General features: G+C 36.6%; 2 protein-coding genes across 4 annotated transcripts; one reads left to right on the forward strand and one right to left on the reverse strand.

Moving 5' to 3' along the window:
* LOC109703653 (probable serine/threonine-protein kinase At5g41260) lies at positions 7,160-10,617 on the forward strand. Of its 3 annotated transcripts, XM_020224357.1 has the most exons (11): positions 7,160-7,408; positions 7,502-7,614; positions 7,942-8,168; positions 8,280-8,415; positions 8,551-8,684; positions 8,762-8,867; positions 8,990-9,075; positions 9,180-9,368; positions 9,512-9,676; positions 9,920-10,033; positions 10,127-10,617. In XM_020224357.1, exons 2-11 carry the CDS (start codon positions 7,533-7,535, stop codon positions 10,370-10,372), a joined length of 1,485 nt encoding a protein of 494 aa, XP_020079946.1. In that variant the 5' UTR covers positions 7,160-7,408; positions 7,502-7,532; the 3' UTR covers positions 10,373-10,617. The 3 variants fall into 3 exon arrangements, with proteins under 3 accessions (XP_020079946.1, XP_020079947.1, XP_020079948.1); XM_020224358.1 differs by having other exon boundaries at positions 7,161-7,614; positions 7,945-8,168; XM_020224359.1 differs by lacking the exons at positions 7,160-7,408; positions 7,502-7,614 and having other exon boundaries at positions 8,016-8,168; positions 8,266-8,415.
* LOC109703654 lies at positions 10,543-11,582 on the reverse strand. The gene is made up of 2 exons (XM_020224360.1): positions 11,267-11,582; positions 10,543-10,896 (listed from the first exon to the last, which is right to left on the reverse strand). The coding sequence occupies exons 1-2, from the start codon at positions 11,456-11,458 to the stop codon at positions 10,759-10,761; spliced, it is 330 nt and encodes a 109-aa protein (XP_020079949.1). The 5' UTR covers positions 11,459-11,582; the 3' UTR covers positions 10,543-10,758.

The following is an 11,592-nucleotide window of genomic DNA, read 5'->3' on the forward strand; positions in this document are numbered from 1 at the left end:
ATATATTATATATACATATATAGAGAGAGAGAGAGAGAGAGAGAGAGAGAGAGAGAATTGGAGAGTGGGGTTGGGATGGTGAAAGCTGCAGAGCTTCTGGGAGTTGCTATTGCGGTTTGCTTTGCCTCACGCGTTGGACGTGAGAAAGCAAGCAAGTAGAATGACAATAATGCCCTCCCCTTTTGTACTCATTACGCGCTTCAATGGCCTAGCCAATCATATTTGATTTGATGAGAACTAATTTTATCTTATAATCTAAACAATTTTGTGGCCCGCATAACAGATGTAAAAGATACGTGAGATGGAAAAGATAAGATCGACGCAAATTTTGACCCGTTAGGTGGTAGGGTTAGGATTTGAGCTAAATTATTGTTTCCGATTAGTGTTAAATTTAGGGTGCGTATGCTTCGCACTATCTTTTTAAGATCTTTAATAATTCAATATGAATAAAAAAATTATGATAGGTATTTCACTAAACGCACTAAATAATTTAGTTGATAATATTGAATTTACTTGAAAAATGATATTCATTTTAAAATACTAATCTCATTCCTTTGAGAGAGGGTGGATATCTTCATATTAATAGATTGTGATAATAGTAATAATATGTCTAATCTTTTTCTTTCATCTCACCCACTAGCTAATTGTTATTGTTTTTTCTTTACACTCTACTCTTATTTATCTCTTTAAATTTATATTTTTCTTTCTAAACTTCAACCTTTTTTTTCCAAGCTAAGCTCTCTCTCCTTCTCTTTTTTTAAAATCTTAATTAATTCTCTCACTCCTTCTAATCTCGATTCTATTTGTCTTTTTATTTCTTTAATTATACTCTTTCTCTCTAACTTATGTTCTCTCTGTCTCTTTTCAAAAAAGATATGAAATTTTCAATATATAGCATTATAATCTAAAATTAATTAACGAAACAAATACACCAATTATATATTTTTCATAATCTTAAATAATATGACTACGCGCGTAATATGATCGTGCGAACCAAATATCGAAACATCACATTCTTAATAATATAATGAATAAAAATAAACTTCTTCAGTATTTTTTTATTCCTAGTAATCTTTCATAGTGCGAACCAAATGCACCTTTATGATTATTTAGAAGCAAAAGTTTTTGAAATTGGCTATAATACTATGAAACTATAAAGGTCCATAAAATTAATTCTCTCTCTTAGAGATTATGTTAACTGGCATGGCAAATGCGATATAATCTGATCCAAAACCGCTCGTCAAGTCGAGATATGCCTCCAAAATATAAGCCTGAGAAAAATCGAGCTAGGTTAAAGTTTACCATTTTTTTTTTCAGGCGACCAGCAGTCAGATCGACCGATGATTTTCTTACTTAACTTCCATTTGATCTAACTCGGCAGGTCTGATCATTTTGGTTTGGGGTCAGACGTATGATCATCGATATAAAAAATCAACAAGGAATCTGTGCTAGTGAGACCTATCGAGGTTGCGTTGAAGCTTTTATATATAAAAATATTGTTTAAAGTAATCACCAAAAATACTTTTCAAATTTTTTACATATAAGTTAGAAGTAGAAATTTCAAATTAGAGCCTCATAATATTTACAATCTTTTTTGAGAGAATATATTATCCTGCATTCCTGACTCCGAGTCCATAAATTTAATTGCTGACAATGTCATTGTACTGTGTTTTCGCATCTTCTTCGCGACATACATGTACCACAATGTGGCACTGATCAATATCGTGTTGCACCATAGAGTGTAAGTGATGAAACCCTTGAAACTCTACCAACTTGTTTGGGTTATTATTCCTCGACCGACCCACATGTAAATATGTTAATTTGCACATGGGATTGCTCGATCGGTATCTTAGTTTGTCATCTATTGATGCCACAAACTTATTAATTAGCTTCTCTAAAACATGAACAACGTACGCTAAACTTAATGTCCAATAACACACATGCATGTTAATTACCTAACAAATTAAGGCATGATGTCATGAAAATCATAAGATATATATATTCATGTTTCTTATTTGTCTCCTGCTGCCTGTAGGATAATAATTGTTTTTTTTTTTTTTTTACCGATATGTATAAATCACAAAACAATAATAATTGTATGATCTAAAGAGTGGAATTGATTAATGTGTAAATTTAACAGATAAAAAATTGATAGCTAAAGAGTCCAAATACTATTAATAGTATTCCAGCTCAATTCCATATTACTAGCCGAAACAGCACTTTTGGTAAATTTAGTGCTATTTTGGCCTAGGATGTAAAACAGCTATTTTAAGAAGCAAAAGTTGAGTTTCTTTTCACAACGAATCATAAGTTTGTGATTAATTACCAGCAAAAAGTTAAAATGATCAAGCTTCCACTAAATCTAAAGGCAAAATCATTAATCCAATAATTAAAGCATCAATTTCTCGCTGCAGCGGAAAGTTGTTACTATAAGCTTCGATCTGATGCATTCGATTAATTAACAACATTTCTGCAAAAAGCTAGCACCTGTCAAAGCACAAAAGACCATTCAATTAATGATTCAAAATGCGAGCTTCGCCATTAGTTAAATTCCGGTGCTATTCAATAATACATTCTAATAATAAGAGGGATATTATAGTTATTTCGCGAGCTTAGTTGTCGAAAGTGGTCCAAACTGTGAGCTCTAGAAACACAAACATAAAGGAGTAGGGTCATTTTCCCACAGCATGATTCTTTCAAAACTCTGCTGCTAAACAGGATAATGTAACTTTCAACGAACAGATTAGGGTTAGCTTAACTGTCCTTTCCTACCGCTGTAAACTCAAAAATAATTCAAAAGAATAAAAGAGATAAAAAAAACAAAGATATTTTTAGATCATAATGAATAAAAAAAAAATGCCGCTCAGAAGTACTTGAACTAGAAGATCAAAGAAGTGTAAGTAAACACGCAACCAATTATATAGAAAGAGACGTGGAAAACAATAGAAGAATAATATCTTTTCGGCTTTTTTTTTTCCTTTTTTTGCTGAATTTTGTAGCCCTCTACATACATACAGATAATTGTACTCCGAGTACACGAATACATTTATGGCGTGATAGCGAACGAAATGCGACGTATGAAAAAAAATTGCATAGCTTAATTTTGGCTGCACCAACAAGCCAGTGAGTGTTGCAATCAATGAGCATTTTTCATATGAAGAATTTGGATAGAGCTCATCTATATATCCAAGATTATGACATCCCCTATGATTTTGTGTTGGATTTGCATGAAAGATAATTTCATGTATATCTATATATCTTTCCTTTTTCGTTATTTTTTTTCCTTCTTAATTGTTTTGTTCGATCCGCAGAGGCAAAGCTAAGGGAGAGAAAACAAACAAAAAAAAAAAATCATACTCATTTACGGTTTTTAGTGCTTTTGAATTTTAAGGCCCAATAATCATGTGATTTGGAAACCAATGAAACACAAACTGTGAGACTTTTGAGAGATCCGTAATGGAAACGGTATTGGTCTTAGTCTATAGCCTAGTGGGAGGGGGGGGGGGCGCACCCTACTCCTGTGTTTGGACACGTTCGGATTTAGGTTAAGATTTTCGACACTTACATATCTTTTATGTTATTTATGTTTTGCAATTGTTCTCACCATATGAATTTCTGAGAAATTTTGTTAGCTCAATTGATACTACGGTCCTCGAGCACGACAACATTGTTATTCTTATGAAACATTGTTTTTTTTTTTTCGTTCTCCTTTATATTTCTACATCAGTGTATTCAATTACCATAACATTATCTTATAAAACTAAAACCAATGTACGACAACCTTAATTATAGTAGATCTAGATGTTGATACAAAAAAAATAAAATAAAATAACAAACAAACAAGAAATCATCATCACATAAGAAATCATCATCACATCAAGAAGGAAAATTAGTGTTTCATTCCTTGACTTTGTGGGTTCGTTACGCGTCGAATCTCATCTCAAATCTCTGACGAAATCATGTATGCATAAAACTAATGCGAAGATCATCAACTCAAAACAATTTCGACTATTCGAAATATCAGTATCATTTTTTTTAAAAAAAAAAACATATCTGAATAAAAAAAAATTTGAAACAAGACGATCCTTAGGTGCCACTCGTACATGGGGATAGGCCACAGCTTTTTCTATTTCAATATTAAAAAAAAAAAAATTAAACCCTTTTTAATTATTAAAAGAAAACGTTCGTGAGACAATGGTCATGTGGAATGTTTGTATCCAAGGGCACCAAACTAAAAGCCCACACGACCCAGTACGATAGGTGGGGCCCACCAGTCCCCACGCACGGGTTTATGCTCACGTCCTCATGCGGCCTCGTTGGGGTGCATGTGGGCCCCCACTCGCTTTCCCACTCAAATTTGTTGCGACCCACTCACTCTCAACCCTCATCCATTGATTTTTCTTTTTTTCTAATTTTTATTGTCACCAAAACTTCTATAAATTACATTTAATTTATTTTTCTTTTTTATAATAACCCATCATTTCTAGCACAAGTGATTAAAAAAAAGAGAAAAAAATCATCATATATGCATGATAAAATTTGTTTTTATATGCTGCTTACTCTTTATGCCATATGCACCATAAATTGATTTTTTTTTTTTTTAGGAATTTTTGTGAGAAATCAAAACTTACAATATGCTAGAATATCCTTTGGATAGTTTGGTTCGATTGGTGTATGGATCCTTTACGATGTTTAGTGGAAAAATTGCTCAAAACAAGTGAAATATTGAATCGATGCTTCTTTTGGACCGTTATCTGTTCTGATTTTATAACACATTTCGGATCAAAGACGTGCATAGAATTTATCAAATGCTTATCTGATCTGAAAAAGAATCCGCAAAATCACTCTCAAACTGTCATTGTCTTTCTTTTTCTTTCGTCTTTCGACTGGAGACAAACTCACTGATTGAGGTTCCCATGTGAATGGAAAAAGGTTAGAGAGATCATCTGTGGGCCATTCCACGAACACCATGGCTCTTGAATCAACAATGAGCCAACACTAGGGCAACCAATTAAAACAAGTTAGGCTGTTTCCCGATGGCTAGGGTTTGGTCCCTGAGCCGGATTATCGGTCATCGATTTGAGCTCGAGTCGGATGTAAACCGAACTAAGCAGAAACCGATCTGGGCACAACGAGTTGCTGAGTTAAGCCTGTCAATGTATAAGCACGATGTTGAATTTGGCAAGATAGAAAAGGTTTCCAAATATTAAAACGTACGGCGAAATTCATATGACAATGAATGCTTTGCATCAAAACAACATAGAGAATTTTTTGAACTAGTTTGTAAAATATTTGTAAATGTTTTAGAATTTTTTTTTTTTTTGAGAGAAAGGTAGGATGCTACCCGCTTCGTTTATTTCATTTAGAAAAAAATTTAGCTGAAAATATGAATCAACTAGGATTCGAACTTGGGTCTCGAATACCAACCAGCAAGCTCTTTTGCCACTCGTGCCAGCGACGGTACGGTAATGTTTTAGAAAGTTGGGGGAGTATTGTGGACAGTAGGGCTAGAAAAGTGGAAACAGATCACATCAGAAGTTTCCTATTTGAGCTGTTCCACCCATGTTCATAGCCACTGTTTACCACCGAACAAACTGCTTTTGCAAGCTAAGAATGTACGAAGGGCAGGAAACAGTGGTTAGAGGAAAGATGCTGACCTGAGAGGGACAATTAAGGGGTTAAATAATTATGTGCTTTGAGAAATTAAAAAGTAATCTTAATAGGAATATTCAAGTGGCCTTTTTGTAACTCTTTAAATCCTTGTTTTTCGTCCAAGGAATAACAATATATATCCTTATTTATATATCCGCCGGCTGGAATGCATCCCAAAGTGTACTATTTTTATTTTTTAGAGTAAACTTTAAATACCATTTTTATGATTTTATATTTTTTCACTTTAATGTTTTATAGTTTAAAGTATATCATTTTAATATTCTGTTGTTTTATTTTTCTCTTTTCGTCAGTATCTCTGTTAACTCTCCGTTAAAAAAAAAAAAAAACTTAAGATATCCTACCTATAATTTATTGAATATTTTTTTTAGTACCCTGTGATTTACTATATTTTTCACTTTACTACCGTATAGTTTTAACTTTATCATTGATATAACGAAAAAATTAACGGAGAAGATAACGGAAAGAGAAAAATAAAACTACAGAATATTAAAGTGATATATTTTAAACCACATGATATTAAAGTCAGAAAGCATGAAATCACAGAGGTGGTATTTGAAGTTTTTCCTATTTTTCAAAATCTATATCGACCATTAAACTTGAGAGTTAAATTTTAAGACCTTTCGATCACTAGACCACTAATATCAAAAAATTATAAAAATTTAGTTTTAAAATATTTTAAATAATATAGATCAAGTCTAATAAAATCCATCGCCAATTTAAATGTCTCATAATAAAAAATAAAGTGTAAGCATAGAGACCACAATGCTTCTAAAAGTATAATAAACTCACTCTTTATACCCCTTTTAAAATACTTTTAAAAGTATGCTATTTTCATCCTTCATATAGAATTTATTATTTAATGGTAGGAATATTGCAAATCAAAGGGCCTAAAAAGTAAAAGTAGCTACTTGTAATAATCTTCACAAGAAGCGTGAGTTGAATCCAAGTTATCTTGCCTAGTGTTGAGGATATTGACCAATTACTTTAAGCAACGGTTGCGTCGAACAGTCGTAAAAGTAATATTCTTTTTTTTTTTAGAGAGAGAAAGGTAGCATACTATTCGTTTTATTTATTTTTTAAAAAAATAAATTTAGCTGAAAATATGAATCAACTAGAATTCGAATTTAGAATCTCGGATACCAACCGCCAAATTCTTTGTCACTAGGGACGGTCTGTGATCCAATTTATTAGAACCGGTAATGGCCCACTAAGGCCCATAGTTTAGACGACTAGGCCTTTACAAAAATGGGCCTTTTAAGTGAAAGGCCTTGTCAGGCCCAATCAATGGCGCATTCCTCTGCACCACCTGTCCCAAAATTAAAAACTAAAATAAAAAATTTTTTAAAAAAAAATCTGAGTCCAGAGGGTTGACCGTACTAATACGGCCCCGCTCTCACCAACCCTTTCCGCCAATTGGGGAACGGTAACCACCCATTTATAATACTTTACAAATTAAAAAAATAAGAAGTTCAAAAAAAAAAAAAAAAATTGACATTATCTTATACAGTAACGCACACATGAGAGTAGTTCCAGGATTTCAAATTTCAGTGGACGGCATGTCGATATAAATTTATTCTCAGGATTACATTTATTTAGATTTGATTCCTTGTGTTTCTAAACTCAATTCAAACGAGACCGTCGAATCTCTCGCTTCGTATCCCTTTTACTTTCTCCTCCCCTGTTCATTGAACCTTTGAGCCCACGTTTCCATTGCAAAGCTACATGATTGGAACATGTACGAATTTCAATTCATTGATCGAGCTTGTTAACAATTAATTTGATTTAGAGAGGTTTTGATTAAGTTGCTACGTTGATATATACATTTAAGGAGAGAGAGCTAGATATTGATATTGCTGGGAATGGGTTCTCGGCCGTCGAAGGCCCGTTTTTGCTGTTGGGGGCTGCAGTTCAACAGGGCGGTTCTCGAAGCTCCTGGTGCAGGTGAGTTATCGAAATTGACACATACTATTCCGCTAACCTACACCGTTAGGCGGTAAACCTTCGGTGAGTTCAACATTGGTTGTTAAACTTTGTTTTGTTACCTTCGAGGAGTTCAAAGTTTTCGAGGGTTTCTAATGTTAGCTCTGCGACTGCGGTTTCTGTCACTTAGAATAAAGAAAAACTGCAGTGGCTATTATGTGAATGCCACGAATCAATGTTCGTAGATCAATAGCGAAACTCGAACAATAATTTACCGAATATTCACTTAACACTCAACCGACTCTTCGTAAAACGGTGAGTGGTGATTGTGGTGTGGCCTTAAATTAGCAGAGAGCGAGGAGGAGAACGGTGAGCTGTATGAGCTGCAGCCGTTCCAGGAGTTCTCTTTCGAGCAGCTCAGATTGGCTACTTTGGGTTTCAATGCCGCGAACATCGTCTCAGAGCAAGGAGAGAAGGCTCCGAATGTCGTATACAAGGGGAGATTGGATGCGCAAAGGCGGATCGCAGTGAAGCAGTTTACTCGATCGGCATGGCCCGATCCGCGGCAGTTCTTGGTACTTGGTTCTGTTTTTATTGCCGACTGGTTTTCTGTTTTTATGATTCCGGTTGATATTTTGGCCGCGCAATTTCGCTTACTACTCTTACTGACAGACTCTCTGCTTCAGGAAGAAGCAAAAGCTGTCGGTCAGCTTCGGAGCCATAGATTGGCGAATTTGCTCGGATGTTGCTGCGAAGGTGATGAGAGGCTACTCGTGGCAGAATATATGCCCAATAACACTCTTGCAAAGCACCTTTTTCATTGTAAGTTACTGAGTTATGCCATTCTAATGCTCCTTATGCTTCGCTATGTTTTGTTCCTAAAGTTTTCAGTGCTAGCGCATCACACTGGAGTTTTTTCTTCTTCTTTTTTTTTCCCTTCTTTTTCCGGTTTAATAGGGGATACGAGACCAATGAAATGGTCGATGAGGTTAAGGGTGTTGGTGCATCTAGCTGAGGCATTACAATATTGCAATCGAAAGGGGCGTGCGCTCTATCACGATCTTAATGCTCATAGAGTCTTATTCGATGACGTGAGTACGATGCTGCTCGTCTCTTCTCTGCACTCATCATTCTGTAAACTTGTCTCAGTCAGATTAATATTATGCAGGAATGTAATCCGAGGCTTTCGAGTTTTGGCCTGATGAAGAGCAGTCGGGACGGCAAAAGTTATAGCACAAATTTGGCATTCACACCGCCCGAATATATGAAGAGTGGTAACTATCTTTTCCAACTCAAAAATGTTCCTACTTTGAGAGCGAGCATGTATATGCTTTTCTTGTGATCTTTCCGAAATTAAAATAAGCGTTACATGACATTGTTTTACTTGGATCTGTAGGAAGAGTTACACCTGAAAGTGTCATCTATAGCTTTGGCACATTGTTGGTGGATGTTCTAAGTGGAAAGCATGTTCCTCCTAGTCATGTATGTGATATTATTCCTAACTGTTCTTTTCTGCGAACTCAATATTTCCCCTTACTGCATCATGAATGAATGTTGTGTCTGATTTGTTTCCACATGTTTTGCAGGCTCTCGACTTGATACGAAATTGCAATTTTGCTATGCTGATAGACTCGTTCGTACAAGGGCAATTTTCAAATGAGGAAGGATCAAAGCTCGTCTGCTTAGCTTCGAAGTGTCTAAAATACGAACAACGAGAGCGGCCGAACGCAAGATCGTTGGTGCATGCTCTAACTCGACTTCAGAAGGACCTGGAGGTACATCTATACCCTTTCTCTATCTTAACTTTGCACATTCGAAACACTTCAGTTATGTATAAAGTTATTGTAAGAAGAGTAGAATCGATTGCGATCCTTATTGTTGGAGTCGTGATAAAGAAGTAGCTGGATGTGCAACGCAGGAACCTTCATATGTTTTAATGGATATGCCCCGCGGATGTGGATCTTCGTGTGAGGTGCTGAATCTTTCTCCGCTCGGCGAAGCTTGTTCGAGAAGCGATTTGACGGCTATACATGCGATTCTAGAGAAGATTGGTTACAAGGAAGACGACGGGATTACAAATGAGGTCTGTCCAGTCATTGTACTCGTAAAGTTTAATAGCAGATCTGCCTGTACCTCTCTTGCGTATGCGCCGATTTTCTCTCAGAGACTACTACTGAAAGCATAAGGCTCATTTTTGTTCCATGTATCAAAATGCGAACAACAACTTAGATAGCTGTCTTGTTTTCCCTTTTGAGGCAATACATGAAGGCAACTTTCTGGTAAACTGTTTTCATGTAGACCTATTCCTTTCGTTTCTGTTCTGCAGCCGTCGTTCCAAATGTGGACCGATCAAATGCAAGAATCAATGAACTCGAAGAAGAAGGGCGACACAGCGTTTCGGCGCAAGGATTTCGACACTGCAATTGAGAGCTACTCTCAGGTTGGTTCCCATTCACTGCTACTGGCTTTGTATGTAAAATGGACAACAATATATACGCATAATACTGATAAACGGTTTCGTGCTACCTTGCAGTGTATTGAAGTTGCGAGTATGTCTTCTCCAACTATTTATGCGCGGCGATGCTTATCATACTTGATGACCGAAAAGCCGCATCTGGCTCTTAAAGATGCAATGCAGGCACTAGTCGTATCTCCGACGTGGCCCACTGCATTTTATCTCCAGGCCGCCGCCCTCTTCATGATAGGAATCGAAGACGAGGCTCATGAATCACTTAAAGATGGCTCATCCCTGGAAACGAAGATGAACGGAGAACACTGAAGGAGAAACAACACAACTATTGCGTGTGTGAAACAAAATGGCCAAGCATTTCGGAAGGTGAACACAAAACTGTTGAAAATAGGGCAAGTGATGTAGGAAAAAGTTTCATTCTCTGCTGCGAGAAAATAGTGTGCAACTTCAAAGAAGATAAAGGGCAATAGTGTGAGATGTAAACGCAAATCTCGCTAATGGAGATGTGGTATTGTATAGCACCAGAGTGATTAATATGTTTGATTGTTTCTTAACTCGATGTTCTGATCCTCCAACCAATTGAGAATATATCAGCGGACTTATGAGAAAGCTTTTACAAGCATGTCAAAAGGTGCAGTAAAACAATAGTAAAGGAACATTTTCACACACAACATTTGTTCTTTTCGTCACTAGCGTTACTCTGCAGAGCTGTTATGCTTTTTCGGGCTATTAGTGAACTTTGAATTTTCCTTCTCATCCTCTCGAGCGTCCTTATCTGAACCAAACATAAAGCTCTTAACAGAGAACCGCGCCGATTCTATAGCTTTTTTTATCTGAAAATAACGAAAACAAACATCGGATGATCATGACATTAATAAGGAGAAATAAACATTAGAAAACATGAAACTATAATCAGCAATGACCACAATTTATCATAAAATTTAGCATAACTTCGGCATCTAAAATGTCAAATTTCTCCATCTATGATTAAAGTATTGTTCAAGGTTTAGGGTTTAGGCTTCAGGGATTTAGCTCAACAAGTAAAAAATTATCTGCGCGATTCAGCGAAATCCTGATCCAAAATTAGAACAACGGACGATAAATACTAACATACATGATAAGATCAGAGATCTACAGCAACAACGTTTCGAATTAAGGGAAAAAAAAAAAAAAAAAAAAAAGAGGAGAATCGGTTAATGTTACGGGGTCGAGGGCGTTGGGGATGGGGGCGTAGTCGGAGGCGAGGAGGAAGTACGCGGCGGTGGCGGAGCCCACCATGGCGGTGCGCCGTATCAGCTTGTCGGTTCTCGGATCCACCGGCATTTTACACGAGTGTCGACGTCGCTCCGCTTGTGGCCGTGTTCGATGATCCGTACTGCATAAGTAAGTCGACATGATAAGAAGAAGAAGACACGCGAACGTTCTCCGTCCTGAGGGATCGGGCCGACCAAAAACGGCCCCGCTAGGTTGCGGGTCGGTACCGGGCCGGGCTAAACTTCTGGGCCTGACCCTTTGGAGCGATATGTCGG

Source organism: Ananas comosus, linkage group 25 (genome assembly GCF_001540865.1).
Source record: "Ananas comosus cultivar F153 linkage group 25, ASM154086v1, whole genome shotgun sequence".
Lineage (NCBI taxonomy): Eukaryota > Viridiplantae > Streptophyta > Magnoliopsida > Poales > Bromeliaceae > Ananas > Ananas comosus.

Bases quoted from the DNA above. Each gene is read 5' to 3' on its own strand.
- LOC109703653 (XM_020224357.1), top strand. From the start codon at position 7,533: ATGGGTTCTCGGCCGTCGAAGGCCCGTTTTTGCTGTTGGGGGCTGCAG. The intron at 7,615-7,941 runs GTGAGTTATCGA...GCCTTAAATTAG, and splicing joins TCTCGAAGCTCCTGGTGCAG to CAGAGAGCGAGGAGGAGAAC. The intron at 9,369-9,511 runs GTACATCTATAC...TGTGCAACGCAG, and splicing joins GACTTCAGAAGGACCTGGAG to GAACCTTCATATGTTTTAAT.
- LOC109703654 (XM_020224360.1), bottom strand. From the start codon at position 11,458: ATGTCGACTTACTTATGCAGTACGGATCATCGAACACGGCCACAAGCG. The intron at 10,897-11,266 runs GTAACATTAACC...CGTTATTTTCAG, and splicing joins TCCCCAACGCCCTCGACCCC to ATAAAAAAAGCTATAGAATC.